The sequence below is a fragment of the Suncus etruscus genome, chromosome 9 (genome assembly GCF_024139225.1).
Source record: "Suncus etruscus isolate mSunEtr1 chromosome 9, mSunEtr1.pri.cur, whole genome shotgun sequence".
Taxonomy (NCBI): domain Eukaryota; kingdom Metazoa; phylum Chordata; class Mammalia; order Eulipotyphla; family Soricidae; genus Suncus; species Suncus etruscus.
In genome coordinates this window covers 28,017,772-28,044,727 of record NC_064856.1, presented here as the reverse complement: position 1 = coordinate 28,044,727, position 26,956 = coordinate 28,017,772, and the positions used below count along the sequence as shown (strand labels likewise).

General features: G+C 45.9%; 1 protein-coding gene across 1 annotated transcript in view; it reads right to left on the bottom strand.

The window, feature by feature from the left end:
* EYA2 (EYA transcriptional coactivator and phosphatase 2) overlaps positions 1-24,375 on the bottom strand; it is a 139,748-nt gene extending 115,373 nt beyond the window's left edge. The window contains exons 1-4 of the mRNA XM_049780514.1: positions 24,267-24,375; positions 12,797-12,842; positions 9,801-9,943; positions 632-748 (exon numbers count right to left, since the gene is read on the bottom strand). Coding sequence (XP_049636471.1) covers positions 632-748; positions 9,801-9,943; positions 12,797-12,842; positions 24,267-24,375 — 415 coding nt within the window. The remainder of the gene's footprint in view (positions 1-631; positions 749-9,800; positions 9,944-12,796; positions 12,843-24,266) is intronic.
* Positions 24,376-26,956: the final 2,581 nt, after the last annotated feature.

The following is a 26,956-nucleotide window of genomic DNA, read 5'->3' as shown; positions in this document are numbered from 1 at the left end:
AAATATAGACAATGGGCCGGTGAGGTGGCGCTAGAGGTAAGGTGTCTGCCTTGCAAGCGCTAGCCAAGGAAGGACCGTGGTTCGATCCCCCGGCGTCCCATATGGTCCCCCCAAGCCAGGGGCAATTTTTGAGCGCTTAGCCAGGAGTAACCCCTGAGCATCAAATGGGTGTGCCCCCCCCAAAAAAAAGAAATATAGACAAGAGTATTGCACTATGAGGATGGATGGAATACACATATACTGACAGACTGCTTCTTCCAAAAAGACAGTTCTCTGCTTTGCTATGACTGTTGCTCATCCCCAATATGTTGCTGTCCAGGGTCATCACTTCCAATAATTTCCCCTACGTCATAACATAATCCAGTGATACAGCTCATCTCTCTTGATCCATCAAGGCTTACTACTCTCATCCCCAAATACCACGTCTGCTTGTTCCATTGCCTTTACCTTCTGCCAAAGATCTCTTTTTTCTATCCTGCCACATAACTGCTATGAAGGCAGCTCACAGGTCTGTTTTCTCTCCACCCCTCGTAATTCTTTGAACAGATAGGTTCTGGCATACAGTAGGCGCTCAAGCCATCTTGATGCTCCCCCAGACAGAGATACAGGGAGAGGCTGGCGCAGCACTCACCGTGCATTTGGTAGGCATACGAGCTCTGTCCAGTGGCTGGGGTGCTGAAGCTGGAGCCATAGCTGAGGAATCCACTCTGGCCTGGGGAATGATTCAAACTATCTTCTGTCTTGATGCCTGGGCAGAAAGAAAAAGAAGCATCAAGGACCCAAAATTCAGGAGTATCATCCACAACTACATAAGAGCTACCAGGCCCCCCTTTATAATGACTTCCTCTCCAGGGTGTAAATTGGTGACTTGGGCGCTGGGGGAAGCTGACCCACACTTTCTGTTTGTCTAACATGTCTTAAAGGGAAATCAAAATCAGTCACTTTTGATTATAAAAATCAAGAGATTAGGGGGTCGGAGAGATAGCATGGAGGTAAGGCGTTTGCCTTTCATGCAGAAGGACGGTGGTTCGAATCTCGGCAATCCATATGGTTCCCTGTGCCTGCTAGGCATGATTTCTGAGCATAGAGCTAGGAGTAACCCCTGAGCGCTGCTGGGTGTGACCCCAAAACCAAAAAACAATCAAGAGATTGCATCTAAGAAAGTCTGCACTTGGATCTTTTTTAGATCAACCATTTGAACTTGCAACACTGATTTGTCTTTCTAGTGACAAGAGCTTAAAGTTGTGGGGTTCCCAGAGACTTTCTTGGAGTCTCCAGGGCTGGTTGTAAGATCTCATGTTTTCAGTGAAGATGTGCTTTGGTATCCTAGGAACTGATGGAACCTAGAGAGGGGGACAGCAACCCAGTGAGTCTCTATTCCCAGCACTGGCTCCACTTCCTGCTCCCTGTCTGACTCGAAGATGGCTAGTGTGTAGCTCACCCTTCATGGGTGAAGGCTCAGTGACACTTTCTTCCGCCAATGAGGTAAAGCCACTTAACCCTGCCACATGCTCTGCTCCTCTCCCACAGGAGGGCAGTGGTTCATGCAAATTTCGAGTTACAATTTGCCCTCTTCTCAGGCAAGCCTAACTCTTGTCTCCTAAGTATAAGGCCTAGGTCCATGAGCTCTAGCTTAAAAGGGGGTGTATGGGGGAGGGGTTCTGCAACATGGTCAGGAGTCTATCACAATGTACAGCATTTCAATCATAAATGCAATAAATAAAATTATTAATGAATGCATAATGAATGAAATTATGGTAGAAAATTAAGAAGTGCCTAACCTCTATATCCCTTCCTACAGTAGCCTCTGTTATTATCATCATCGTCTATATATTTTTTCTGGACTTATTTAGTTCATGTGTAAGCTAATATATAGAGAATGTGTGTGATACCATCACAATCATATACAACACAATACATATTCTTCTTTTTAAAATGCTAATAGTGGGTTGGTGGTAGCTTAGTCCAAGGGCAAGACATACCTCAATTACTTTTGCTATTGTTGTTGGTACCCCACCTGGTGGTGCTTAGAGGATCAACTCTTGGCTTGGTGCTCAGGGGTGAGCACTTTTAGTAGTGCTTAGGGGAACTTGAAGAGGTGCTGAGGGGAACTGCAGCTGGGCTCCTGTATGTAAAGCAATTGAGCACTCTTGCATTTTAGCACTCTCTGCGACACCACAGAATACCTCATATTTTCATAGACATTTCTAAAAGGTGTCACCTTAACGGGAGGGAGCTAAACTTTCTATATAATGAGCAAATGTTCTCTCACATTCTGTATCAGATGCACCATCACATTCAACTTATCTCAGAATATGGGTGTAAAAGCATCTCTATCTTGTTGTAACTTGCATTTCTTTTAACACCACTTCGAGTGCTTGGGATGGTTTTGTAATTGTGGTTTCCACCTCCTTACCCATTCACCTCTGCAAAGGAAGGGAGTGATCAGTGGATAAAAAGGATGGGCTTGGGCCAAAAAGTTAGAAGTGGAGCCCCTGAGGGCAGGCTTCAGGGGCTCTACCCTCTGCTCACTTATCCACTCAAGTTGCAAGCTCACTGCTCCCATCCTTTCCTGTAGTTCAGTGGAAGTTCAAAGGAGGAATAATTTTCTGTTCCTTTGCTCATCAGCTCAGAGCCCTGAAAGGGAATTCTAGGCTGTGTGTGTGTGTGTGTGTGTGTGTGTGTGTTTTGCAGATAAGGACCAAATGACAAAAGAATAGCATCTTAAACCTTTAGCCTTGGAAACCTGTATGCATGGTGGTCTCTGCCTGTACCTCTACTGCCCTCTTTTTCACCCAGAGAAGGCTCTTTCACCCCCTATCACTCAGCTCCATTGTTGTTTTCCTGGAAAGGTGTTTAGTGACCTGGTCAGCCTAGAGAAGAAACAAGCAGCGAAGGTGGTAGGAGAGTTGGTGGAAGGGAATTGAGTATATGACCTGGGGAAATTCCATGGGGCCAGAGGAAAGATGGGTCGGGGGAGCAGGGCATGAGGTCCTATGAAGGGAGACCTTACAACAAGGTTCTGAGGCAAGACTGGTCATTGGGGAGAGTCAGAAGGACAGTGTTGTTGGGGTGGATGTGAGTGGAGAGGGCAGAGGCAGGCTGGTCCTAGCTGAGGGTCAGGAGTGGCTCTCTAAGCAGAGATCTAAGCACCATCTCTAAGCAGAGAGCCACTATGAGCTTGGCTGTGTTTGAATTCTCCATTGACTCTATGATCCCATTTCTCATCCTGTCTGGGAGATGGATCACCTAGATAGGTCCTTCCACTTGAGAGAGGTGCCTTGATTTTTCTCAGAAACAAAATAGGCATGATCTAGCTGAAATTCAGGCTTCCCCAAGTCTAATCACTTATGTGTCATCTGCTTGGGCATTTAGGACTCCTGGAATACCTTTGCTAAGATTCCTTTTCTTCAGTCTTTAAAAATTCACTTGACTTTAAAACTCTTGGCTGGGTTCACAGAAGGACTAAGAAGCTAGAATCATGCATCTGTGCTTGGCTTTCACAATGCATGTGAAAATGAATGTGTGGCCACACTGCTCTGCACACCATGTATGATCATCTCAAGGATCCCCGTAGAACAGGGATCCGGGTGCAGTCAGTGTAGCATCTCTGAACCTGCCTGAAGTGCGGCCATTTCCAAGTTTTAAAAGAGTTCTCTGTGTTCTTAGAAAAACCTACTGGCTTCAGTTGAGAATGCTTACTCTATGCATGAAACTCTGGGCTGAAGGAGAGTCCCAGTTTCCTGTGGCCATGAAATTCTAAAGAAGAGAATTACCAGCCTGGGCATTTCAGAGGCAACCTAAAGGTCAGGCTACTCTGCTTTCCTGAGCAGCAATGGGAAGTTATCACGGGATTTTCTGCAAGAGAGACACGGAAAGTCTATGGTTATGCTTCCTGCGTTTCCAATTTCACCATCGAAAGCCAACAGATTCCTTCTCTGTTTGGGCAGTGCCCACTTCCTTGTTAAGAAATCCAGAAGTACTGTGGTGGACTCAGAACTAAACATGGAGGTGGGGGACATGTGCTGAGTCTTCAGTGTGGCTGGTATTTGCTTGACAGAAGCAGCTAAAGAAATGTAGATTCTAGAAATGAGACTTGAGGAAGTTCAGTTTCCAACTTCACTGTCATAGTTATCAGCATACCTGTGACTGTGAAGTTGCCCAAGTTGAGAAAGAAATGCTTAAAAGTCCATGAGCTTTACTCCCAGTGAACCTGCCAGCTAATCTTAGTTGCAAGTAGTCATGGGCATAGCGGTAAGACATTTGCCTTGCATGCGCCGACCTGGGATGAACCCGGTTCAATTTCTGGCATCCCATATGGTCCCCTGAGCTTGCCAGGAGCGATTTCTGAGCTCAGAGCCAGGAGTAACCTCTGAGCATAGCTGGTTGTGGCCCCCACGCCAATAAATAAATAAATAAACAACTAAAAAAAAGTAGCCATGGGCTACTAGAGCAATTCCTGTTGGTGGGGAGGTCCACAGTGTGCCAGGAGCTGGACTCAGGGGATCATTATATTAACTCCACTGGAGCCATCCAAGTCTTTCACCTTGATTGGGGATTCCTAAATGATGTTTAGGGAACCGGGAGGTCCTTTTCAGCAGTTCTCAGCTAATCAGATCAGCTTCTCATGTGAGGCCTGAGGATGCAAAGACACTTGGTCCTGTGGTACTGAGGATTACCTGAGGTCTTAGAGCAAGATTTGGGGGACCTCCAGGGCTGCATCTGGTGATGCCTGATGGGTGGGCAACTATGTGGTGCTGGCATATTCTTTCACCTCTACACTTTCTTCTAGCTCATGACCTTCATTTCTAGTTTTTATTTTTTATTTTTTGAGCCAAACCCGGTGATGCTCGGGGTGACTCCTGGCTCTGTGCTCAGAAATCGCTTTTGGCTTGGAGGACCATATGGGTCTCTGGGGGATCGAACTGCAGTCCATCCTAGGTTACACATGCAATGCAAATGCCCTAACACTTGCACCACTGCTCTGGTCCTTCCAGGCTATTTTTCATGCAGTTAAGAACTTGTGCCTTAAATGCTGCACAGTAAATCGAAGAAGAAGAAAAAAAAAACCCACTATACTCCTACCCTCCTTGCCCGAGTTTACTCAATTGTGTTCTTTCCCTGCAGCTATTTAAACAAAGGCTATCTGCCAAAGACAAGGGAAAAACGTTTCCTAACAAGATTCAACAAGGTCCTTCCAGACAATGAGCAAACACGGCTTGCTGGGGCACAGGCATCTGGGAGGGGAAGTGGCTTACCCTGCCTGTCACTCTTCAACAACAGGTATATTACAGGCACTTACTTCTACTGCACCGAAAGGCCTTTCCCAAGGGCTGGCCCTGGGAGCTAAACTCTTCCTTCAGATTAAGGGCTGATACATTCAAGTCTATGGGTCAAATCTGGCCCACTTATTGTTTGTGTCAATAAAGTTTCATTGGAACACAGTCACATCCAGGAGTTTCCATGTTGGTTGATGTGCTTCCAAAGATGGAGCTGAGGAGTTGTGACTAAGATGGTTTGGTCCACAAAGCTGAAAATTCTATCTTCATGGCCTTCATAGAAGTGAACTGAACCTTCTCAATTTAGATAATCTTATTTAAACCTCACCACATAGCGAGTTGCTGGAGCATTTCTCTATTGTATGAAAGAGGTGTTCCAAATGGGTTTCCAGGGTCTTAGGAGGTGGGTGTGAATTGAGTTGCAAGGCACAGGACATGGGCACTCACCACTTCCACTGCATTTCCCTGGAACAGACTCTACTACTAACTGCACCATCTGTTGTTTTCATATAAGAAGACTGCCTGGCAAAGGGAGCCAGCCTTCTCTTGTGAACGGAAAGCCTAGACAGCTTCATTTTTTTTCTGGGTTGTCATCCAGGTTGTCAATTAGGGGTAATATGCATGACTGGACAAGTTTTCCTGGAGAAATGGGGCTGGGAGGGAACCCACACATGTCCAGGAAAACCCCTAAGGCTCAGATACTTCAAATCAAGGGTCAAAAATGGGTTCTGCCAAGTCCAGCTGCTTGGTTCGACACCCCTGCCCCCAATGGGGTGGCCTTGGGCATTTCTCAACCCTCCTGAGACTCTAGTTATCTAGTCCCAGGGAGGAGGATGTGGAAGGTGTGTATGTGGGGACTAAAAGAGCTGAGGCCATGGGGTTCTGGGAACTCTGGGAGGCAGCAGTACCATGACGATCATCATTACTCATGTGATGCCAGGACATCACCCCCACTTCTATAGCTGTCCTGGAATCTGTCCATTTCCATCTCTCCCATGGCTCCATCTCTCAACTAGGCTTCTTGTTTCTCCTTTTGCATCTCTGTCATCCTAACCTCTCTGCACTTCCCACCAAGGTGATCATTTGCAATGTTGGGGTCCCCCAAGGGCTATTCCTGGCTGTCCATTATTCCAACAGTTCAATGTGAGAGTGTGAGATGCAGCAGTGACTAGATTTCTGGGGCTCACCAAGAATAACCTGTGGTATTCAGGGACCTCCAGTTGATACTGGATGGTTTTTGTACCACACCTAGCAGTATTTAGGGGGTACTCCTGTATATACTCAGGGCATCACAAAGGAAAGATGCCGGAGATCAAACCCAAGTTGGCTGCTTGCTAGACAAATGTCCTAGCCCTGTATTATCATTCTGGCTCCTCTGAGGTGATCTCTAAACCATGCAGCCAGCTTAGAAACCTGCCAATGATTAATCTCAGGTCCTTCAGGCCCCCCAGGCTCTATCCCTTTCTCTATCTCATGCACCAATGTTCCCTTTTTCTCTCTAGCCCTTTCCATAGGTGAACTCACTCCCCATACCCAGAGTTCTCCCACCTCTCTACCCTGCAGCTTTTTCAGTACCACACAAAGGCCTTTTAGGTCACTGAAACCTGAAAATCCTCTTTGTTCTGTTCTCATTTATGACCTTCCTCTCTTGCCTCAATACTGTTCTTTGAATAATACTTAAAATTTGAATGCTTTATCCCTCTGAGCTGTATGTGTGTGAGAAGGTTACAAATTCAGAGGAATTTAGGGAACTGGTAGGTCAATGATATTTGGGGAATGTGGAAAACCAGGTTACAGGGCCTCATTACTCAGACCACTCACTCCTGAGACATGAAGTGGGGTTCACTGATGCTCCCCTATCTATGAAAGAAGATGCTTGATATAGGATTTTTTTTTACTGTCTCAACCTGGGGCAAGGGATCATACAAAGCAAAAATAGAGGTGAAAGACAAAATACAGATGATGTCATACATATGTGGGTTTTAGAGAAACAAAGCGAGAGAACAGATGAAACAAACCCCAAACCAACTGCATTCTGACCGCAGGATGGAAGTTTTAGGGTGAGAAGCAGAAGCAGAGGGTGGTGGGGCCAGGGGCTGGGTGGTTGGCGCTTCATGGTGGATGCAGTGTAGGAACCTGTTTTTTAAGTGGTATAAACACAGGCTCTTAAACTATACACAGTGATGAAACTAATGTTACTGGAAAAAATTGGAAAAACATTTCCCATTTAAAAAGTGGCAACTGAAAAAAAAAGTGGCAACTAATCTTCAAAAAGTCAGTATTTTACTGGTAAAGATAAAAAACCCAGAGGCTACATTCCCTTTTGTCTAGACCAGTGTCAGTTCTTGACTGTTAGCTCCACAGACTCAGGGACCACTCATTCTGCATGACTATCTACCATATTCTCCCAGGGTAAATGAATGAATGTATAAATAAAGGGTAGAATAAGGGAGGAAAAAAAAGCAAAAACAAAAATTTATGCTCATACTCAAAACACACCATGATTTTTGCATCTAGGAAAACAGAGGCACAGAAAAAACAAGGGGAGGTGGAAAGCAGATGTCCTGTTTAAGCACTCTGTGCACTCTCTGAGTACCATGAATTTGGGTGGACCAGAACCCAGCTGAAGGGCCTCTCCACCTCTGCCTGGTACTTTCTTCTCTAGAGACCAACCTTCCTGCATTCACATCTATTCCACATCCTCTGCAGAGCTTACTTTCCAGTGATGATTATTCAGGCAGATGTGGCCTTCCAAAGTCTTCCACCTTCTCTGTCCTGGAGCCTGGTTAGGGTTGGCCAGGGGATTCCTGAGAGAACCCAAAAGGCCAAGAGAGGCTCTCTCCTGAGTAGATGGTGGGGACTCTTGGTATTATCATGTGGAGCTTCTTAAACTGGGCTGATGACCCCATAGGGGACTGTGTAACTGGATGTAGCCACATTAAAATGCTTTGCATACACAATGACCAAAAAGTGATACAAAATCCATAGCACCATGAATCTGAGGTGTGTTTGGCAGTGCTTGCCCTGTTTTCTGTTGCTCTGATGAAATGTAATGAAGGAAAGTTTAAGACCTGATTGAGAGCAGCATGGCCATCTCTGGCCCCAGTGTCAAGCCTGAAGCCACAGATGAAGCATAACAATGAATTCCTAAGAAAACTGGTGCTTTAGTCCCTGGATCCTACCTTGCCTGAAACCAACCCTGTATGACATTCCAACTCTGTTAATCACTTACTTCCTCCTTTCTTAACCAACTGAATAGCATTGAAAATTTGCCACTGATGCCTCCCTGTCTGTGAAAGAAAGATGTGGTGATTATAGTGTTTCTGTAAGGGGATGCTGGTGGGTACTGACATTGGAGTTGGTGAACTCCAGAGATGGTCTTTTGCATGTAGATGGACCTTGTCCACTTAGGAAAAGAGCTGAATGGAATAAAGAATGAAGTCTGAGGGAGCTCCTCCCACCCACAGTGTGAGCTGACAGACACTGACTTTTCCTGCCTTCAGACACAACTAAAAAGTCCAGTCCTGTACTTGGCACACTGGGACTTATACTTATGTCAGTTTTTGCCCCATTGGCTCTACTGGGTATCTTGCATGTTGCTGCAGATTAGGGGCACATGCTGCCTCTAAAACTGGATGAGCCAATTCCTCCAGTAGCTCTTAACTTGTGCCTTCATCTTCCACTCCCATCACTGGAGTGTCTGGTGGATACAAATACTGGGGAGCATTGGAAGGAGGAGTTGGCTCTCTGAGTTGCCAGTTCTGAGCACTGAGGATCCATTGCTTTTAAGCAAATAAGTATCTCTCATTTTTGGAACCATTACTGCATCTTTCCCTGGAAGCTCCAAGTGCCTCACATACAATCCCTGTGCTTTAGTCCCTCTCGCTTTTCTATCCATCCTCTGGCCTTGTGCCTAGCATGCCATGTGACCCTGCATAGGCCAGACAGGGTCACTGGGGAGTTCCCATGCACTCCTGGAAAAGGATCATAAGCATCTTCCACCAGAGAGCTGGACTAAAGGCAGCAGAACAAGTGCATACCCTATCATCACTGTCAAGTGAGAAGAGACTATGTGGAGCAAAGCTGACTCAGAGAAAAGCACCTGGAGAAGGAGTGAATCATCTTCCTCCTGACATCACTTGAGCTTTTGGAACCAGCCATTCCTGATGTCCATATAGTTGCAAACTCCCCAATAGGTGACTCATTAATTTCTATTTTCCCAAAACCTTCTTAGATCAAGTTTCTAACTTCCCCGAACAAGAGGCCTTGATACTGTCTATAGGACGGTTCATGTATTTGGGTAGTGCTAGAACCTGAACCAAGGGCATCAACTTGCTAGGCACAAAACCCCTCACTGAGCCCTGCCCCTGATGACAGTGCAATCACATTTGATGGGTCACTCCACTCTCTATCGACTCCAAACAAGACTGCTCAATTTATTACTGTGCCTGGAGTCAAGACCACAGGGCCCAATAAAGATGGCTCAGGGATCTCAGGCAGGGTGTGTGGGGTGGTACTCACTGTAGGAGGAGATTCCATAGGCTTGTGAGGGAGGTGGGTAAACCGGGTAGGGGGCAGCCTGCTGGATGCCTGCACTGTACTGTGTCTGGCCGTAAGCTGCCATGGCCACAGGAGGCTGGCTGGGCAGGACTCGTGGGCAAGATCTGTGTGGAAGAAGAGGAGGAGAGTCAATTGACCAGCCCTAGCTAGCATTCTATACCATCTCCATGGAGTTGTATCAACACTCCCATCTTCATTGGGAAATTGGTTCATTCCAGGACAATCAAATCCTATTTCTCCCTTCCTCTTTCTGGGCATCATGATGACATTCCCTGTGCTCCTGGCATTCAGGGCTGCCCCCTAGACACACATATACGCACACACCTGCCCATGGAATGCACATGCCATGCCCAGGCCAGGCCCATGGACTCTTTCTTCCCTGCAGCCTTCCCTGTCATTATCTTTTCTGAAGTAGTAATGTGGAGGCTACATTGGGGGGATGCATCACTGAGGATCTTGAGGGACATCTGAGGCAGATCTTGACCCCACCCTGCTTAGGTCCTTCCCCAGATGGCTGAATATGAAAAGCTGCAGTGTCCCCTATGGCCTCATGGAAGGTGAGCGATGGATCAGGGTTTCTGGAATTCTAAAAGGATGTTCTTATGCCATTATATTATTATTATTGTAATTATTATTTTGATAACCATAATGATTCAGGATTAGGGAATTGGTTCCAAAATGCAAAATAAACTTGTGAAAGCAGGAGATTCCAGGACTAACATGGGAAAAATCTTTGGTGCATCAAGGCCCCTACATTGGGGTGTGCCTGTAATGTATCCAATGGGTAGTGGTAGGCTGAGCTGAGACCCACATCTGCAAATGCTCTTAATCTATGCCTATCCCTGAAGATAAAAACCTGAAACCATCAACTCCTGCTTCTAACATAACCAATTTATCAGCCTGGAAGGTGGCTCAGTGATAGAACACTTGCTTTGTATGTGTGAGGCCCTGGTTCTATCCACAGCACAAACAAACAGAAATAAAAGCAGTCTACAATTTCTCCTCTTGGGATTAAGCAGGGCACCTGAGACTAAAAAGCAGAGAAAGGATATTGGAGCTAAGTCTGAGGGTAGAAAGTCAAGTTAGATCTCAAATTTAGCAGCTCACCATATCCCTAAGCGTCCAGAGGAGAGGCCAGAAGACAAGGTAGGATGAGAGTTAACATTAGGGTTAGGTTTGGATTAGGATGGGTTAGGGTTAAGGATAGGATTAAGTTTGGTTTAGGGTTAAGGCTAAGATAAGGGTTGGGTTATGGTGGACTAAGGTTAAGGTTATGGATAGCATTGGATTAGGGCAGTGGTGGACAACCTTTTTTTTCAACTGAGCCAAATCTTTTTTTTTTGTTTTTTTTTGTTTTTTGTTTTTTGGTTTTTGGGCCACACCCGGCGGTGCTCAGGGGTTACTCCTGGCTGTCTGCTCAGAAATAGCTCCTGGCAGGCATGGGGGACCATATGGGACACCGGGATTCGAACCAATCACCTTTGGTCCTGGACCGGCTGCTTGCAAGGCAAACACCGCTGTGCTATCTCTCCGGGCCCAACTGAGCCAAATCTTGCCAAAACCACGATTGAAATTTATTTTGAGAGCCACACAGGGCACACACTGACAGAGGCTAGGAGCTAAATTCTGACTTCTGAAGTGGCCGAACGGCACACAGAAGAACCAAATTAAAAGTGTAAAGAGCTGCATGTGGCTCGAGAGCCGCGGTTTGCCAACCACTGGTTAGGGTTAGGTTTTGATTAAAGTTAGGGTATGGTTGGGTTTGGGTATGTTAAGATTAAGATTAGGATTAGGGTTAGAGCGGGGCCATAATTTAGGTTAGGTTTAAGGTTATGGTTGCAATTATGATTAAATTCAGTTTAGGGTTAGAATCAGGGTTGGGGTTCTATTGAAAAAAAACTCTTGGAGTTTCCAGAGATGGTTGTACCCAGATATGAAAGCATTGCAGTTGAAATCTGAACTCCAAACTAGGTGATCCCATCTCCAGGGGTGTTACTGTTTTTCTTCTTTTTTTCTTTTGAGGCCACACCTGAGCTCAGAGCTTATTCCTGACTGCAGTCAGGGATCACTCCTGTTGGGGCTTAGGAACTATATGGGATGCAGTGGATCAAATCTGGGTCTGCCATATGCAATACAAGTACCCTACTCTCTGTATTATCTCTCTGGCTCTAGGTTATTGGAAAGATCCAGTAGGAGTCTCAGGGCCAGGATTAGCAATTGTTTGACACTTTCTGTTCTCTTTAATATTTCTATATAATCTTGAAGTTTTTTTTTTTTTGTGCAAAAGAGGTGTTATGCCAAATAAGCCTGAGAACTTCTGCTCTTGAAGGAGTAATATTCTCTTGGTACCTCTCAATACCAATGGGGGCAGATTTGCAGCTCCCCAAAGACAGAACCCTGGGAGGACTCTGTGTCATACATATCCACTGCCCAGTCCCTGCCAAAGCTGTGCTGAAGTCTCCAAGGTACTGCCTCACTTCCTGCTAATTCTGGAAGTTCTTGGAGACATTCATTATATCTCATTCCTCTCCTGTGCTCTGAGCTCTGGATGGGGCTTGACACCCAGTGCTGGAGCAGGAAGAAGAATGAGAGGAGGAAGCAGAAAGGAGGAAGGCTGGGAGAGGGGGAGGACAAAAAATTAAGAAGGGAGGGAGTAATGGTGGGGAAAGGAGGAGAGGGAAACAAAGAGAGGGAGGGACTGAGAAATCCAAATAGGAGGAGAAGAAAGGAACTAAGAGCTGATAACACTTTCAGATCTCTGTTCTGGAATTTTCTTCCCCGTTTAGCTCATTTCTGGGACAGGCAACCTGAGTGGATCTTCTTCCAGATGGGCTGAGTGAGACCCAGAGCTATGGGCTGGAGGTGACCCTCAGGACACAGTGAGGGCTGGCTGGGGGGTCTTTGCATTCTGGAGGGCCTGGGGGACAGTGCAGGAGCTGGGACTATTGGGTACTTACCGGGCAAGTGATTGGGGGGTGGTCGAAGGGACTGACGTGGTGCTGCCTGTGGGGAGAAAGGGACACATGAGGGTTTCCATGGGCAGATCCAACCCTGTACTCTCTCTCTCTCTCTCTCTCTCTCTCTCTCTCTCTCTCTCTCTCTCTCTCTCTCTTTCTCTCTCTCTTTCTCTCTCTCTCTCTCTCTCTCTCTCTCTCTCTCACACACACACACACACACACACACACACACACACACTGGGGCCATAGGAAGTGATGCTCAGAGTTCCACATGGGGGTTCCTTGGTCATACTTGAGCAACACAGAAGCCATTGAGTGGAACACCCTTTCCAGTAAAGATGAAAACCTGGAGCCAAAGAGGCCAAAATTAAGAGCGGGGAGTTAGGTCCCGAGGTAATCCAAGGCATGTATTCTCTCTCTCTCTCTCTCTCTCTCTCTCTCTCTCTCTCTCTCTCTCTCTCTCTCTCTCTCTCTCTCTCTCTCTCTCTCTCTCTCTCTCACATGCACGCGCGCGTGCGCGCGCGCGCACACACACACACCCGCTGAAGGATGGAGACTTCAAAGGCAGCCTCTAGAAACCCAGAGAGCAAGAGAGCAGATACCATCCGGTTCTTTTCATTCCAGGGCTCCTTTCCCAGTCTGGGTGTTCCCATGGGGGCAGCATTGGGAGGGGACTCAGGGACCCCTCCTCTGGGCTACAGGGAAAGTGCAGATTGGGGGTCAGGGGCTGAGCCCGCAGACAGCTGCCATACATTGCCCCTGGACACAAATCCCCAGCAGAAGGAGCCAATGCAGGAGTGAGGGAGAAATGAGGGATTGCAGGTGGGAGAGCCCACCGAGTAAGAGCTTCCTGTTTGTTTTGGGGTCACACCTGACAGTGCTCAGGGCATACACTTGGCTACCCTATGGGGTGCTGAAGATAAAACTGGGGTTGGTCACATTTGAGGTATATGTCATAACTCGCTGTACTATCTCCCCAGCCCTGAAGAGGATGATTTTCCATCTTTAAAGAATAGTTTGTGAGTGTCTTGTTTAAGAGCTGCTTGTCCCAAACCACACTGACTGCCCCAGCTTGCTTGGTCAGCTCTCCAGGAGGGAGAACAAGTCCTGGGTTATCTGGGTGGGGGCCTCCTGAGATGAGTTTCAGGGCCTCCAGGACCCCCAGTCTTGCAGCATCTGTACCAGAGGCCTAGGAAAGCAATGTCCTATTCCAACTCTATCACCGTTGTGTGTGTGTGTGTGTGTGTGTGTGTGTGTGTATGTGTGAGACCAGACTTGTGATAACCTGGGGTTCTTTGGGGGGGGCATAGAGTGCCTCCTAGGAAGTAGGAAAAAACCTTGTAAGGATGCTTATGAGTGGAATGAGATGATGATGATGATGATGATGATGATTATATAACCCATTTATGCATCAGGACATGCTAAGAGTCATCTAAACATGTGCCCAAGTCAAGTCCATCATCTGGTCACCTTCCACCCCAGGCAGCTTGGAGAGGCCAGAACTCAGCCAAGGCCACACAGTCCTCCCAGGTAAAGTTTTCAGTCTAGATCTGAGTAGCCTGGCTTCTGGTTTTGTCCTTATGACCATGACCTTAAGCATGCACTTGCAGTGTCACATCCAGTGCTTGTGGCCTCAGCCATGATCCTAGTGCCCTCAGGAGGTTGTCACAGGGCAGGTGACTCCAACTCCTTACTCCTCACTGTGCGGATGAGTACTGGGTTCCAAAGCCAAGAGCCTTGCTCAATCTACACTGCCAGTGCATGGGAACTGGACATATTGTCCAGGACTCTCCTGATCCTTATGACCCCCTTGCTGGCCCCAGAGGTGAGTCCAAGCACTGGGTAAGGATGACAGTCAGAAGTTTATGAAGCAGTAGAAGAGACAGTAGCAGCAGATTCTGCTAAAGGTAGAAAGGACAGTGTGAAATCACATTCAAGCTGCAGGTGTGAGAAGGGGGGTGAGAAATCTATTTCTAACTATGTACCACACAAGAAAGAACCTTGTAAGGGCAGTGCTGCAGAGGGAGATCCCTGGCACCCAGCAGGGGTCCCTCAGCTTGGCATTCCCTCCCTTGCCTTGGCAGTTCCAGGTAGGGCCTCTTGCATTCCTGCTTCCCAGGATGAAAAAGGGACCAGCTCACTATCTCCTAATTGGAAAAAAAATCCCACATTTAAATTATAATGGTTTTAGGAATACATAGATTACTGAATTAAAAATTTTGAAATATGTTTAAGATACATATAAATATGCATAAAAATTGAAATTAATGGAAACTTTTCTATGAGCTCTGAGAAATGTGGGGTTCAGGGATATGGCCTGGCATTCCACTTTACCCTTCGTTTTGGTGGCCTGATTTGCATGTCTGCCTCGAAGGTGGGGCCTCTATTCCCTGGGGAGTGGTCTGCCTGAATGTGTGGTCTCCCTCTCTCCTGCTTGCAAATCTGTGCGTCTCTTTGACAACCTCAGGGCTTTAGTAAGTGTGGGGAGATCTACCTTCACATATTACATGGTTTTCTTCCTTCCTTCCTTCCTTCCTTCCTTCCTTCCTTCCTTCCTTCCTTCCTTCCTTCCTTCCTTCCTTCCTTCCTTCCTTCCTTCCTTCCTTCCTTCCTTCCTTCTTTCCCTCCCTTCCTCCCTCCCCCCTCTCTCCCTCCCTCCCTTCCTTCCTTCTCTCCCTCTCTCCCCCTCCCTCCTTCCCTCCCTTTTCCCCCATACCCAGCATTGCTCAGGGTTACTCCTGACTGTATTCAGGAATCACTCCTAGTGGGCTCAGGGACCATATGGGATTCTGGGTAGTAAACCTGGGTTGGTCGTGTACAAGGAAAATACCCTACCCCTGTGTTATTGCTCCAGCCCTCTGTTTCTTTCTTTAACTGGTATAATGTGTGACTTTCTCAACCATGCCCCTCAGAGGTAGCAAGCAAGAAGCCATGGGTGCAAAGTGCAGAGATGATACCTCTTAGACTTTGTACCCAGATGGTCAATGCCCCAGCATAAGAAGGTGTCTGGAAGGTGGATAAGAACTTCCCATTGTTTCCAGCTTCCTCTTCTCAACCTGTTGCTATTACTGAGCTTCCTTGATAGGCATGGTTGGTAGAAGGTTCTCAGTGGGGACTTAGTCCACAGTTTCCATAGTAAATAGCTCATGGCCAAACCCTTTTTTCCTGTCTCCCCTTGTCCTGGGGTTGGGTGGACACACACACACACACACACACACACACACACACAAAATGGAGCAGCTGGCTTTCTTTAATTTCTTATTTAAACACTTGGTTACAAGGCTGTTCATACTACATTTTTTTATAGATACACTTGTTTGTGATTGAGTTACAGTCATACAATGCACAACAACCTTCATCAGTGCACAATTCCATCACCAGTGTCAACAGTTTACTCTCTTCCCTCCCACTCACCCTCCCCAACCTACTCTCTCTTCTCTCTCATCTCTCTTTTTTTCCTCTCTCCCTCTCCCTCTCTCTCTCAATGTGATTTGCACTACTACTAATGAAGGGGTGCCATGAATGTCCCTTTTATATTAAAGACTTCTCTACTCAAACTGCATTCTCTACTTTTTTGTGGCAAGCATCTTGCCATGGATTGGTCCTTCTAATCCTCATTTCTATTGTCTCTGATTATGATCCCACACTATCTTTATTTAGATGAATGAGATTTTTCTATGTTTATCCCTCTACTTCTGACTCATTTAATTCAGCATAATACTCTCCATGTTCATCCATGCATAAGCAAATTTCATGTTTCCTAATGGATGCATAGTATTCCATTGTGTCACTATAACAGTTTCTTTAGCCACTCATCTGTTGTCGGGCACCTGGGTTGCTTTCAGATTTTGGCTATTGTAAGTAGTGCTGCAATGAACAAAGGAATGCAGAGGGAATTTTTATGTTCTGTTTTGGTATTCCTAGGGTATATACCTATGAGTGGTATTGCTGGATTGTAAGGTAGCTCAATTTCTAGTTTTTTTTTTTGAGGCATATCCATATTGTTTTCCAGAAAGGCTGGACTAGAGAGCATTTTTACTAGCAGTGAAGAGAGTCCCTTTCTCTCCACATTCAAACCATTCTTACTCTTTGTGATGTGTGCCATTCTCTGTGGTGTGGGATGATAAATTGCTGTTTTGATTTGGAGCAGCTGACTTTCAAGAGCAGAGAGGGACAAAGATTCTCTTCCTTGTACTTCTGAATCCTCCTATTTCCCCCTAGTTTCTTAGAGATGCTTAGGGGTTAAAAAAAGTTTATCTAGAGGCTGGAGTGATAGCGCAGTGGTAGAGCATTTGCCTTGCACGCGGCTGATCCAGGATGAACGTATGGTCCTCCAAACCAGGAACAATTTCTGAGTGCATAGCCAGGAGTAACCCCTGAGCATCATTGCGTGTGGCCCAAAAACCAAAAAAAAAAGTTTAGCTAAATAAGTAAATAAAAGCATCTGGGATATGTACATTTGTCGATTTATCCATTCATCTACCCACCCATCCATCATCCATCCTTCTATCATTCCATCATCCATCCACTCATCCATCTGCCCATCCATCCACCAAACCATCCATCCATCTGTCCATCCATTCACCCACCCACCCACCCACCCATTCATCCATCCACCCTTCCATCCATCCATCCATCCCTCCATCCCTCCATCCATCCATCTACCCATTCCTTCCTTCCAACCACCCACCCTTTATTCCATCCATCCATCCATCCATCCATCCATCCATCCATCCATCCACTCTTCCTTCCACTCACCCATTCATTCATATATCCATCCACTCACCCATTCATTCATGCACCATTCTTTCTACCCATACATATATAAATCTGTCCATACACCTTTTCTTCCTTTTATCTATCAATTCATCCATATGACCACCCGTCCATATGCCACCCCCACCCATCCATCCATCCATCCATATATACATATATACATACATACATTTATCCATCAATCCATCAACCCATCCATACATCTATCCACTTTTCCTTTACACCTACTCATCCATCCGTCTACCTTTCTTCCCTTCCCTTCCCTCTCTCTTTCCCTCCCTCCCTTCCTTCCTCTCTCTCTCCCTCCCTTCCTTCCTTTCTTCTTCCTTCCTTCTTTCATTCCTACCATCCATCCCTTGTCTACCATGTGCCAAGTTTGTGTCAGGTTTGGGTTACAATAGAGAGCAAAAATTGTTCCCTGTCCTATGGAACTTCCGATCTAGCAGAGGAAATGAATGGCAAACAATCACTCCCTCCTTCCCTCCTTCTCTCCCTTCCTCCCTCCCTCCCTCCCTCCCTCACACACATACACACACACACACACACACGCGCGCGTGCGCACGCTCACACACACACACAAATCCCTCAATTATAGCTACAACAAGACATCAAAGACAAGGAGGTGGTTATAACACAGTCTTTCAAGTCATGATATGCTTAGGATGTGCCTTGGGATCTTGTTAAAATAAGACTCCGAGTCTGCAGTACAACTTGATGCTAATGGGACTGGCCCGGAAACCATATTTTGTAGAGAATTTAGACCAGAAGTAAATATAGAACCTCAAACAAGTGAAACATCACTTATCTCTATTCCAGAAATTATAAATGCATGTCAGAGTCAATAAGGTCATAGGTATAAATGAACAAAGCATAAGGTCCAGTTCCAATGTGATGAAACTACAGTTGGGATCTGTGTGTGAGAACGAACATTCACATGTGATTGTGCATGCATGTGCGTATGTATGTGTGAAAGAATTGTTGCAATGACACACCAACTTATGCAGCCATTTGTTCATCCAAGCAATGTGTCTCAGCATCTACCCTTTCCCCAATCTACAACCCATGAGTCTGCCCTTGCTTTCTCCAAAGGAAGCAGCAGATTGAATGGAAAAGGCCAAGTTAACTTTTTATTTTCACCTCCTGGAAACAAAACCATGGTGAGTCTGTACCTGTTAGAACATCCCTGAATCTGGGTTTCCTCATCTATAGAATGGGCCAATCCCTGAGTCCACAGAGCTGCATCGAAGCCTGCATAAGGGAGACAGCTGCCAAATGGTAACTGCTGGACATGGTACTTCTTAGCTTCCTAGCCTTGGAGGAAGGGGAGTCCCTTAATTTAAGCCATTAAATCTGAGAGCTCTGTGTGAATGTTCATGCAGTTTCCACCTCTCACTGGGAAGATTAAGACGCTAATAATTCCGAAAACAGCTCATACTAATCAGACCCTGGGGCCACTTCTAATAGATCTACCTGGATTCCCCTGGAGCTGAGAGTTTCCAGAGTCTACACGAACCCAGCTCAGCTCTCTCTCAGCTCTCTCTCTCTCTCTTTTTCTCTGTCTGTCTGTCTGTCTGTCTGTCTGTCTGTCTGTCTGTCTGTGGCCTCGGGCTCCCAAACTCAGGGAGAGTGGGAGCAGGAAGGCGCAATTCTCACAAAATCAGGAGTGTGTGCTCCATGTCTGCTCTCACTAAGTGGCCGTGTGCATGCCATTCATTTTCTAGAGGGGTAGGGAAGTGACAAAAATAATGGAGTTCAGGTTGTCCTGGAGTTTGAGGAATTCAGGGAGACATAAACACTTATTCTTCAATTTGAATCATCACAGATGAATCTAGACTCCTAGTAAGACATCCAATCCCTAACTTTTCATTTCCATTTTCATTTCATTGGTTTCAAGTCATACTTTTTTTTTGTTTTTTTGGTCACATCCGGCTGTGCTGAGGGGTTACTCCTGGCTCTATGCTCAGAAATCACTCCTGGCAGGCTCAGGGGACCATATGGGATGCCAGGATTTGAACCACTGACCTTCTGCATGCAAGGCAAACACCTTACCTCCATGCTTCTCTCTGGCCCCAAGTCATACTTTTTTTTTAAATGAAATTACTGAAAGGAAAATTAGCAAGCAGGTGAGCTTGGGTATGACCAAAGAGCAAAAGATGCACTGGAGGCATTTCTTCACCCTCGAGGGCACAGAGAGAAATGAGAGTTTGTGTCTTTTTGGTGAAGAGGTGGCAACAACTTCCTCCACACCAGGCTGTACCAGATGGGTGGTTGCTACACTTGGTTCCCCCCAGTCAGTGTCATATATGTACTGTGCAGGGAAAGATGGTTCAGGAAACCCCCTTAAGGTGGCAAAGGAGAAACTGATCTATGTCTCCTCAAATGAGGAAACAGGCAAAGCTCTGGGCAGTGTGACCTGGTTTAGCCAATCGAAACCCACCAGCCTCAGGCTAAACCGACTGGCCTTGCCTAAGACAGCAAGGTGTGGAGGTAGGAGAGAGGGTAAAAAAGAGCTCAGCTTGCTCCTGAGGCACTGGTTTGGTCTTGATGAAATGATGGGATGTAGCCTTTGCGTTTGCCAAACCTTTCTACTTTTAGAAAGAATTTTTTTCTCTACTAGCACTACGTTCTTAGTAACATAACTCTTTTTTCCCTTCTTCCCGAATATGGGATATATTTGATTCAATTTTTTTCTCCAAACAGTAATAAAGGATTGTTATGGTTCTGACAAGCTATACACTATACATTTGTTCTCTTTTATTCTCAGAACAACCTACGGAAGAAGTTATTATCAGTACTTTACAGATATGTAGATGAGAGCCAGAAGGAGGTTAAAGAAATGTTATTGAAGTTTAAAAGTAAATATCCAAAGAAAGTTTTTGAGGATTCTTTATGACTACTCTATCCATCCACCCAGATGTTCATCCCCTCCATATCCATCTTCCAAACACCCATTCCCTGCTTGTTCCTCTCTCCACCCATCCATCATCTACCCACGCATATATCAATATATCATCCAGCCTTCTCCTACCCATTAATCCACCTACTCATCCATCCATCCATTCACATACCCATTAATCCTTCCACCCATCAAATATCTATTCAGTCATTTATCTCTCCCCACACAAATAATTTTTAAGGCTCTCCCATCAGACAGGCACTGAGCTGTGCACTAATTATTTTCAGAAATTTAAATATGGGAATTCATAGAAATAAAAAAAAATCACCTTTGTACTGGAGGAGCTCAACATCTAGAATAGTGGCCTTAACCTTGAATGCTTTTAGAAATTAGAAAGATTTTTAGAACTCCACTGCCTGGACCACACTCTTGATCACTGAACTAGACTCACTGGGGGTGGAAATCTGGTTTTAAATATTAGAAAAGGGCATCAGGGTATAACCAGGTTTAAAGCAGTGCTGGATCTGAATATCTAAAATATGGTCCCCACAGCAGCAGCAGTAGAATGACCCAAGACTTCAGAAATGCAAATTCGCTGGTCCAGGTCCATAGGTAAACAAAGAGCAATGCTGACAGTAGGGCCTTGCAACTGAAAGCTTACAAACCTGGAGGCTCTAGGGAGCCCCCAGAAACTCATTAGCCACACAGACTCACACTGCTCAGTTTGCAATTAATAGGGCCCCCAAGTGGTCAGTGGATGTGCAAGAGGGAGAAACACATGCTGGCATTCATTGACTTTTGTGATCAAATAGCATAGCAGTTGCATGCTCTGTCCCCAATTTGATCCCTGACACCATATATGGTCCCCCTAGAATGGTCTAAAGTGATCCAGAGTAGAGGTAGGAGTAAGTCCCAAGTACTGCTGTGTGGTACAACCCCTTCTCCCCATCCACAAATAAAAGAACAAAAGAGCACTGAAGGAATCATGCAGACCCCAGTCTGGAACCTACATCTGCCCAGAAGGCTGAGCTGTGCAAAGAGCACCATGGGAGGTGGGGAGTTTTCGGGTCCTTGTCCCTTGCACAAGGAGACCAGTTCATGCCTCCCTGGGGTTGCCTCATTAAAGACTGTGTTCTGGAAAAAAGGTACTAGGAGGAGGTAAGCAAGGGTAGGGCAGGGAGAGTGGCCCAGGAGGCCTTCATGAGGGAGTAACATGCTTTCAGGCACCAGGCTCATGGCCTGTCTCAACAGTACGCTTGGGAGCATGTATATGTGAATGTGAGTATAAACCTGAGCTGTGTGAACACATGAGTGTATGCAAGTGTGCATATATGTGACTTGCATGTGCATATAATGAATGTGTGGGAACACATATGCGAGGCAGTATTCTTGTATGTGAATGAATGTGTGCATACACATGCATGTACAAGAAAGAATACATATGTGTATGCACACACATGTGTACAGATGAACATGTGAGAAAGTGTGCATGTTGTGTTTGTGAACGTGAATGCATGTGGGAGGGTGCATATGTGTGAATGTACCAATGAATGAATGTGTGTGAATGTGGACGTTCGTATGAGAAAGTGTGCGCATGTGAATGTACAGCTGGATATGTGTGGATGTGTATAAATGTGAATGTGGATGCATGTGTGAGAAACTGTATGTGTGCCACTCGATTTCACAGGCCCTGGCTATTCTGAATTTAGGAGCCCCCTCTCTGCACCCAGGGTACTGAGATGGGTATGGATGCCCCAGTCACAAGAAAGGAGAGAGAGGGCATGTTTGGGTAACACTGCTGGTAGCGATGACTGCTGAGTTCTGGAGATCCCAAGAGCTCAGAAGAAAGTGGTCATTGAGTTTCCAAGTGTCTTCTGGAGCCCATGTGTGATCTGTGGCACTACTGCCAGCTGTGGGAACGTAATCTGGGCGGTTAATTTAAAACTGCCCAGTGCTCTTGCCAATAGCCTGATGGATACAGATGTGGAATATGTGACAAGCATCACATGTGTACGCAACACATGATAGCAAGTCTCAGTGGCACAGTGTACTGCTCAGTGCATATTCTGAGGTTAACACCTAGTTCAAATCTGCAAAGCTGCTGCATGTCTCTGAACATCAGTTTCCTCCTCTGCAGAGGAGGTCGGCAATAGCACACACTTTATCAGAGGAGCAGAGCCATTCATGTAGAGCATGCTGGAGTGATAAAGTCTTTATGCTAGTGCCAGGCACAGAGCACAGGGAGTTGGAGTATCTGTATGTTGATACCAACACAGGGAGTTGGGGCATCTGTGTGTTATGCCCAGTCCTCATGGAGCTGGAGGAGCAGGGTTGCTTAAAATTCCCACTGCTTCCCACAGCGTGCCATGAAGGACATACTCCTGAAGAGAAGGAGCAAAGGGAATGGGGCTGGGAGCAGCACAGAGGGAACGTGATCTCAGGCAAACTTAGGGCAACATGACAAATGACAAATACCATGTTTTATGTGAACCCTCCCAATTTTCACAAGTACACTTTTATTGCAAACAAGGTGTAAGCCACATGCACCCAGGCAACCAGATGCAGGTCTGGAATTGGAGGTGGTGTTTTGGCAGGAGGAGGAGGACCATGGAGGAAGGGTCTTAACTACTGACCATGCCCTTTGGGGTTCCGGGACATTAAATACTCATCATCTCATTTCTTTTTTGCATTGAGCAGCTGAAAAAATGAGGCTGGAAGCTCCTCTGGGCCTGATGACAATGACTGTCCAGAAGGGCTGCAACTCTGAATGACCCTTACTACCTGTCCCCGCCTCCTTGGCTCTGAAGGTAGACAGTCTGCATAGATGTGCCTCTTTTCCAAAGGAAGACACGACAGTGCTCAAAAATACTTCCAACTCTACAAGTGCTTCCTGGGGAATGAGGAGCAGCTTCTATCACTCAGCTCAGCACCCCCTACTGAGGGCATAGGAGCTGGGCCAAGTGTCCAGGATGAGCCACAAGGAAATGCAGGCTCTTGGGGGTAGCAAATACCACCTGGGATGCCAGAGTTGCTCAAAACCCAATGCCCTGACACGGCCTATGCCACTAGAGACATCTTGGACTTTCTATGACCACACTGGAGTGTCTAAGCCCAGTAGCTGAGTCACCTGCAAACACCAAGAGTCAGCTCAAGGAACTCAGGATCCAGGGCAGCTGCTCCCTGGGCTCATGGAGGAAAGGGTTAAGCTCACTGGTTAAACATAATAGCTTAATGCCTTTTGCTCACTCTGAGCTCTACCAGGAAAGCTGTCAGCTCCCAAACAGAGCAAACAATAGCTGGAATTGTTCTGGTGAAAACTAGTCAGGCTGCATCATTTGCCAATAAGTTTTACACAGCTTAACTCTCCTCTGCTTCCTTGACTCCAACCCAACCTGAAAGCCAAAGGCAGACGCATTCGTGTCCCAGCAGCAAAGCCCCCGAAAACATGATGCAAGGAACACAGTGAGGAACTCCAAGAAGGAGAGGGAGGGACCCATGGGACACACCTCCTCACCCCCCTGCCCAGGACACTGAAACCCACTGATCGTTAGCGTGAAGGCAGTTCTTGGAACGGGGGACCCAGCCAGGAAATTCAGAACACGAGCACGCACTTGCTGAGCGCTAATGACTAGACAGAAATTGTATGCCAAAGTTTTGGTCCAGAGGCCGCTCTCAACAGCAGGAAGAGAAATGGTCTTAGAGATGAGACTTTGGAAAAGATGCATGTCTAAGACTACAAGTCCTTCACTTTAATCTGTGGTGGGGAGGGGGTGCGGGGATCCCCCACAGGAAACCTACCTTCTCTGTTACTCAGAGTCCAGACATCAGCGTCCGCGTGGTTCAGCTTCAGTTTCCCAGGACGATCCCTGTTTACAGTAAGGCTGGGTGAGATCACTAGTTCTAGCATTTCCTTGTACCTGGAAGAAAACAAAGGGAAATATAATTTATTCATTAATTATGCATGCCTACTAATGATTCCTATTTCTCTCCCTAAGAGTATAAATATTAAAGCTGATTACCTAAACCAAGCCGTCTTATAAATTCCACATCATAAAAATGCACCAAACTTTTCATCGAAGGGAAATGAATGAAAATGAAGTGCATACTCCCCTCCGGAGAATACACCCACTTGATTAAAACTTTCCCCTCCTTCTTCACTGAATTTTGCCACCAGAAAGATTTTATTTCGGTTTCTTTTCCATGTTGTTGCGAGGAGCTGGCGCGCACTGCGGAGGCTTCCCAGTGGAGAAGGGGAAGAACAGGTAGAGAGAAAGCCTGTGGATCAGGAGCCCCAAAGCCAGAGGGTCGGGGAGGGGGCGGTGATGCAGTTAATGAGAGAAAAAAAAAAAACACAAAAAAACAAAAAACGGATGCGCTGTTCCGTGGCATTACCTGGGCCCAGGAAGATGCCAGCAATACCAACAAGTCCCTGCAGGCAGCAGCGAACCCCCGCCCGTCCCCATAGTCCCTACTCAGTCAGCAAGCACGTTTTTTTACGACTTAGATACAATTGGCAGGGTACTGGACAAATATGAGGTATCTCCTTGGGTCATTCTTATTTTTTGGGTGAGGGCACAGGGCTTCTGCCTGGCTCTGCACTCCAGGGATTACAGTTGGTGGTGCTGAGGGATTATATATTATGTTGGAGATTGAACCTGGGTTTCCTATGTGCAAGGCAAGTGCCTTGTCCACTGTATTATCTTTCCAGACATTTCTTTTCTTTTTCTTTTTTGTTACTTGAAAATATTCCAACTTTTACTCCCTGACAGTCCTGATTTCTCCTAAGTTCCTATCCCTGGTGGTCAGGAAGTGAGATTTCTGGTTTGTACCCTGGACATTTTAGATGGTGATGCAGTTTTCAAGGAACTAAAAGCCAGGAAGATGGGGCACACTGTCCCAGGAGGGGCTGAGTGTGGACAGTGTATCTGCAACCAGGAGGGGCTGGTGTTGTGTTTTCTCACTGTGTAGAGAAAGTACAGTGTGAGGACAGATGGGAGGAGGTGACACCACACTTGTCATGATAGGATCGCAAATTCACATCCCAGCCTCCTGGGCAATGAGGATGAACAAAGTGTCATGGTCGGTACGGAAAATAGACAATCCACGTAAAGGAAACTTTGGATGCAGCAGTGGACCCAAGACACAAGAAACTCACATTGGCCTGACCTTAAGAATGATGGAGCTGAGGCCCCAGGAAGCCCAGTGAAATGACCACACCTAAAGGACCAAGAAAAGAGGAGAGGAAGGCCCAATATCTGACACCTTCCCTGTAAAGTTCAAAATCCATAAATCTGTAGGAATTCAGAAACATGAAATCCAGAGATAACAGACAGAATAATGATAACACCAACTGCAGGGCAATAGGGAAGTGAGAACCATAGGGGAGGCAATTTGGAAATGGTTTATTGGGGCATGCATTGTTCAAAAGGCTTACTTTCCTCGCTCCTTCCTCCTTCTTTCCTTTCTTTCTCCCACCCCCCTTTCTACTTTTCTTCCTCCCTTCCTTGCTTACTTTTAGGGGCCACATCTTTCTGTGCTCAGGGCTTTCTCCTGGCTCTGCACTCAGGGATCACTCCTACAGGCTCAGGGATCATTTATGGTGCTGATAATGGAACCTGCATTAGCAGCATGCAAGGCAAGTGTCCTATCTTCTGTACTTAAGGTTTTAATTTTGGGTTCCCATAAATGATGACCCCTCTGCAGTTAGTCTGCCACCCATTTTCAGGGGACTTTTAAAAAAATGAATGGCTTTCACATGTTTAAGTGACAGAAAAAAATCAAAAGGAGAATAACATTTCATGGCACGTGAAAAGTATGTGGGAATGGAGTTTTAGCACCTGCGAGTCCAGACACCATCCTGATCATTGACTCCTTCCATGCTGCTGGACTGAGAGAGAAGCTGTAGGCAAGATTTGCAAAGCTGAAAATACCTCTTACCAAGTAAAACAAAACAAAACAAAACAAAAAACTAGACAGCTCCTGTAAGGAGGGTGCCGAAGTTTGCATTTTATTCAAACACATTCCTTTTATTCTTTTGGGCATATGCAAATAAGTGAAGGTTAAAAAAACAGAATGTAAAAATTAGTATCAGTTTCTACAAACAACCAGATGCTCCAAGCTTGTGTTTAGAGGCAACAAATTGTTAGCCAAATGAATAAATTCAGATTAAAAATGTGAATTCTCTTCTTCTCCCCACCCAAGCCAGTGGCTTGGGGTTTAAGAATATTTGGAGTCATTGCTAATATTAAAAATACAGCAGTTGCACAATAAAATATTAAAAATTTTGCAGAGTTGAAATAACTCAACTGAGAGAATGGTAGACTTAAAAAACCTGATTTTCAAAAATGATGAAAAATAAGAAAATTGTCATATTCCTGCATGAACACAATCAACTGGAGCTAAGTGATATGGAACTAAGTTTTGTCTAAGGGTGAAGGGCTTTGGTTTGTCTTAGTCCCCACTACTGACTGGGAGGAAGGGGTAGAAGA